The sequence below is a fragment of the Alligator sinensis genome, unplaced genomic scaffold, assembly GCF_000455745.1.
Source record: "Alligator sinensis unplaced genomic scaffold, ASM45574v1 scaffold1021_1, whole genome shotgun sequence".
In the NCBI taxonomy this organism is placed as follows: Eukaryota; Metazoa; Chordata; order Crocodylia; family Alligatoridae; genus Alligator; species Alligator sinensis.
Window position 1 is genome coordinate 1,474,515 of NW_005842185.1, and position 4,999 is coordinate 1,479,513.

General features: G+C 38.0%; 1 protein-coding gene across 1 annotated transcript in view; it reads left to right on the plus strand.

The window, feature by feature from the left end:
* Nucleotides 1-1,435, plus strand: part of ZFC3H1 (zinc finger C3H1-type containing) — a 69,848-nt gene extending 68,413 nt beyond the window's left edge. Inside the window, 2 exon segments of the mRNA XM_025207166.1 lie at nucleotides 311-373; nucleotides 497-1,435. Coding sequence (XP_025062951.1) covers nucleotides 311-373; nucleotides 497-634 — 201 coding nt within the window. The 3' untranslated portion in view covers nucleotides 635-1,435.
* The last annotated feature ends 3,564 nt before the right edge of the window (nucleotides 1,436-4,999 follow it).

Consider the following 4,999-nt stretch of genomic DNA (forward strand, 5'->3'; position numbering starts at 1 on the left):
CTTCATTCCTTTGCCATTGTCCTTACCTGCAGTGAATGAGGCAGGAGTCTCATGGCCAAAGTAGTATAGGATTCTGATATTAATCATACTAACACTTGCACCGAAGGATCAGAATTAAGGCAAAAGAAAGTTTGTCTGGGATTTCCTAACTCTGGGGCACTTGTTTAAATGAGTGGGGTGGGAGGCGGGGATTTTGTATTTTATCTTTTACTGCAGCAGGTGTATGTGTGTGAAACTGTATGTGTGTGTGTGTTTGTTCTGAAACACTGGGGAGGGTAGCTCTGAATTGACGTGTATTTTCATTTTACAGGTCCATCATCTATATCAGAGAGCCCTTCAGAAGTTACCTCTGTGTGCAACACTGTGGAAAGATGTAATGTTTTCTACTTATGGTTCAGTTTGAGGTTTTATATATTTTCTGCATATCCCATATCCATAGATGTGGTGATGCTCAAGCTCTGGCTAAATCTTATATCTGCTTCCCCATCTCTTGCAGCAACTCTTGTTTGAAGCCTCAGGAGGAGGTAAAACTGATAACCTGAGAAAACTAGTTTCCAAGTGCCAAGAGGTTGGAGTCAGCCTAGATGAGCTTTTAAATTTAAACACTTACAGAACAGAAAGCAAGAATCACTGAACACTGGGTGCAGCCAGTCCTTAAGTCCTATTAAATGCCAAAATCATTTGAATGATTCTTCAGGCTGATCCATGCCTAATGTCTGTGTAAGGCAGATGAGTATTGCTGAGCATATCAAGTCTCCAATCTTCTTTCCTTGAACCTGGAAACAATTAACAAGATCCTCCTCTGTCTGGATAAATGAACTCCCTGTTTGGCCTGCTCTGGGCCCTGCCAGATTCTCATAACATCATGTACGTAAGTATAGTTAATCAAAATGACAGACTTCTTTTATTTTTTTTTTAAGTTTTCCTTTTAGTTTCCCTTTTTGTTATGTTGTGTTCTTCCTGATTCACTTGACACTCTCACTGATGCCTGAGAGATCTGTTTGGGATAAATTACTGGGCTGTGTTTACAGTAAAAAGCAAGTCCATTTTGTTTTTTCCTTTTTAAAACCTTTTTGAGATTTTTTCCATTACAGGATTTAAAACAAAAGCAGCCGCTCTTAAGGAAAGCGTAACTGCCATGGCCACAAGTATGCTTCTTGCACTTGAAGGCTCTAAGAGGGTTGTTTACTGCCCTTTCTGCATTCTGGACTCACGGCAGAGACTATTTAACTTGAAGATTAAAGAAACTATTGCAAATGCCAGTGCATCAGAACCCAAGAGTGGTCAATTATTATGTGCAATTTTTTTGTAAAGAAGTTTTAATTTATAATAAAGTTTAACAGTTTAAAGAACAGTTAAGATTGAACTGTTTTGTAGTAAGATACTACTCTGTAGTATTACAGTTGTTTATACAAAGCTATTTTCAATATAAGTTAACTTTAAAAAAAAAAAACAAAAAACCTGTTGTCTATTTTGTTCTTTCAGTTAAAGTAAGCCTTGAGGCAGGTTGGCAACCCAAGAAAGTTTTGGGTTTTTTTAATAACAATCTGCAAATTTATTGACAACAAAACTTTTGTTATTGTTTTATTGATAGACAGTTTTACTAAAATCTATATAGATGTAGTTTTATATTGATGTAGGTTTATATAGATCTATAAAAAATGTATATGTAACTCCTCTGCCAGGCCCCAGTTAAAAGGGCTGGGTTCAAATTTAGGGGTTTAACACAAAAGCATAGTTTTAGAGGAAAAGTTAAAAACAAACAAACAAAAAAAAAGTTTGGTTGTCAGTAAGTTTTGCATTAAAAATGCATCTTGTGTTGGCAAACCTGCTTCACTACAGCAATGATTTTGCATCATGCTGCCCTCATTCCAGGGCTCCTCCACTCATCCCCATACCCTGATGCCCCCTGATCACGCCCTACAACATGCTGCCCTGTTCAGTCCACCCCTTGGCCTCAACCCCACAAGCCCTGCTCCTCCTGTCCTAGCATGGATACCCAAAGAAGCCAGCCAGCTACTCAGCTGTGTTACAGGACAGAAAGCAGCAGCAGCACGTGGCTAAAGTGGGAGTGTTGTACAAAGCAGTGTTTCCCAACCAGTGCGCCGTGGCACAAAAGTGCGCTGTCGAAAATGAACAGGTGTGCTGCAGAATTTTGCCATGGCAATGAGCTGTAATAGGTATGATGATGGGGAGTGCCTTGACAGGTGTGCCACAGAAAATTTTTATTAACGTAAATGTCCCTTGGGCTGGAAAAGGTTGGGAAATGCTGGTACAAAGCACTAGGAGGCTTCTTGCCTCACAGGGTGCTGTGCTCCTGCTACAACACCAGGTGGCACGGCTGTGCTTTGTCCTTCAAGGAAGTTACAGCTATCTGACTGCTTTCTGAGCCCGAGATTCACAAAGCAGCCAGTGCTATTATATGGAGAGCTTAAACTTCTTTCTGGACAGGTGTTTTTAGCCTGAATTGTTACTGACCGTCTGCAAATGTATGGATTGTTGGCAACCCTGCCTTGAGAGTTCATAATCACTTCAACCATCTTATCCCCACCAAAAGTTTCTCCCACTCCTGTCCAGACTTTTAAACACATGTCATTCTTAGTCACCACTGGCAGCATCATTACAGCACTGGAAAGTATGTTAAAAATTTTTCTGTGAAACAGTAGTTTTACCTCAAATCATGCAAAGGCCTTTTCCCAAATCACCTGACACACAGTTACCCCTGGTGCCTATGCCAACCCTGTAATCAGCAAGGACTGACTGGAACTGATTAATAGTGTTGGGATCTCTCCTTTGTTCCCACATGCCAGATGATATCAACATTATATTTTCCAAATAAACAATTTCTGCAGGCCTCAAATGAAGACTATCTGTCCTCTCACATTTATGAATTGGAGAGGAGATTTAACACTTTTTCCAAAAACTCCTTGAAGTTTGTGACTTCAGTGCTTCAAGGTAACTTTGCTAAATAGAAAAGTATTCCAGAACAGGAAAAGGAAGAGATTATTTTCTTTCATTAATCATTTTAGATTCAGAATCATATTTGTAAGCCTGAATTGAAGAAACAAGTAAAACTTCCAAAAGTTTTCTTGTCTAAAAGACCTAGTTATTACTCTTCCAACTGTCCAATTTAGTATTAGAAAAATCTTGAATTTTTTTTGCTCTTGGCTACTTGATGTCACTGCAGTTTTGAATTAATCAGATGCAGACCATAGAATAAGAAATTCCCTGGTGATAATTTAGCATTTTAGTATAAAAATTCAAAAATCCTCAAACAATTTTATGTAGTACATGTCAGAACTTAAGATTCCAAAATGTATTTAAAACTACGGAGTGTGGTAGAACCTGGTTTAGGAAAATTAAGAAACAGGATCTACATGTATGCAATTTTCCAATACACATTCCTTTGTAGTATTGTTCTATTTAGTCTGGACTTACCAAAATTGTCAGTTTTTACTACTGAAAGTTGTGGTTTCTTGCCTTTCTGTCGTGATGTCTACACATTCATGTTATAGATATGATTGATAATTATGGTTAGTGCTTTGCCTTTCTCTCTCACCATTCTTTGTCTATCATAGGACCCACATGCACTTGGTTAATCTTAATGAGGTTTACAGATGTAGGAGTGGGAAAAGGAAAATGCATGTTTTCATGTAGCAAAAGCTCAAAAGACTTCCTTCTCATCTTGTAACAATGTTGTTAGTATAAAATTACAGAACTTCAGACATGAAGGGTTCAGTGTTTTTTTTTTTTAAATACATCTCAGTTTTAATGACTGTTCCTAAACTAACCTAAATAAATTGTTGCAAAGAAGATATTCTTGGCAAAACTAGTCACTTAGTATGTCTTTTCCTTGCAAATATAAAATGATACATCATTAAAGTAGAGAAATGAAATCAATTAGTACTGTACTTTTGGATAAGTCATTGTTTAAAAAGGAGATCTCCACTCTGGAAAACCTATTGCAGCAAGGTACTCAGCTACTTCAAAATTCTGGGTATGTCGCATGGAATCATGAGAGAAACCAAACCATGCAAAGCATAATACTGGCTTTGTTTTGGGTTTTTTTGGGTTTTTTTATGGAGGTTATTTAAATCTTTACCAAGAAACAATACTCATACAGTCCTGCTATACTAGGTTTCCATCACCATCAGCTTCCAAAAACTCTGGTTGGTCTTCTCAGCAGAGACTGCTCTCAAACCCATGAATGGTCCCTCACATCATTTTCTGCTTGTTAAAATATTTATTTTAAATATTTTGGACTATATGCTCTTGCTGAAACAATCAGAACCACTTTTAAGTTCATCTTGCCGCCACCTCAACACACCATCTTCCCATACAGGACCATACAATATTTTCCCATCTTATTGTAGTAAGGCCCCATTCTGTAAGTCAGAACTCCCTTTTGCAATCTCAGTGTAGTGCTTGTAGTGTGAATGAAACCCACCTCTGAGCCCATGGTCATCTGCCCCTTCTACCACTTCAATAAATATGGCCTTTTATCATGACTAGATTTCCCATTTTCCTAATTAAGTCAACCGTAAGAGACTCCATTGCTGTTCCATAGAGACAAGGTCTTTTTGAGACCTTGTCCTTCAAACCTATGAGTTGTTTCAGACTTGAATATTAATCTGTTTATCTCCTAGTCTTTCTTCAACCTCTTTCTTCACTGCCTGAAGCAAACTTCACATCATGGAGATGGTTAAAGAGCTTGTTCTTTTAAGCTGAATAAGTCCAGATTGATTAGAATAGGATCAAGGGTTTTGTGGTGTTCATAGAACAAATGAGAGGACAACCAATTGTCCTTGCAGAGACCATCCATCTGGATTTTGGACTGTGTAGAACTCATTGCATGCTAGTAAAAGCTGAACCACCTTGGAATATCAGACTTATTTGAGTCATGGTAACTTTCACTACCCCTTCAAATAATGTTCCTTTCAAATTTACAAAGTGTTGAAATGGAATTCAGTCCCTACGTTCATTGCTTTATATGGCTTGG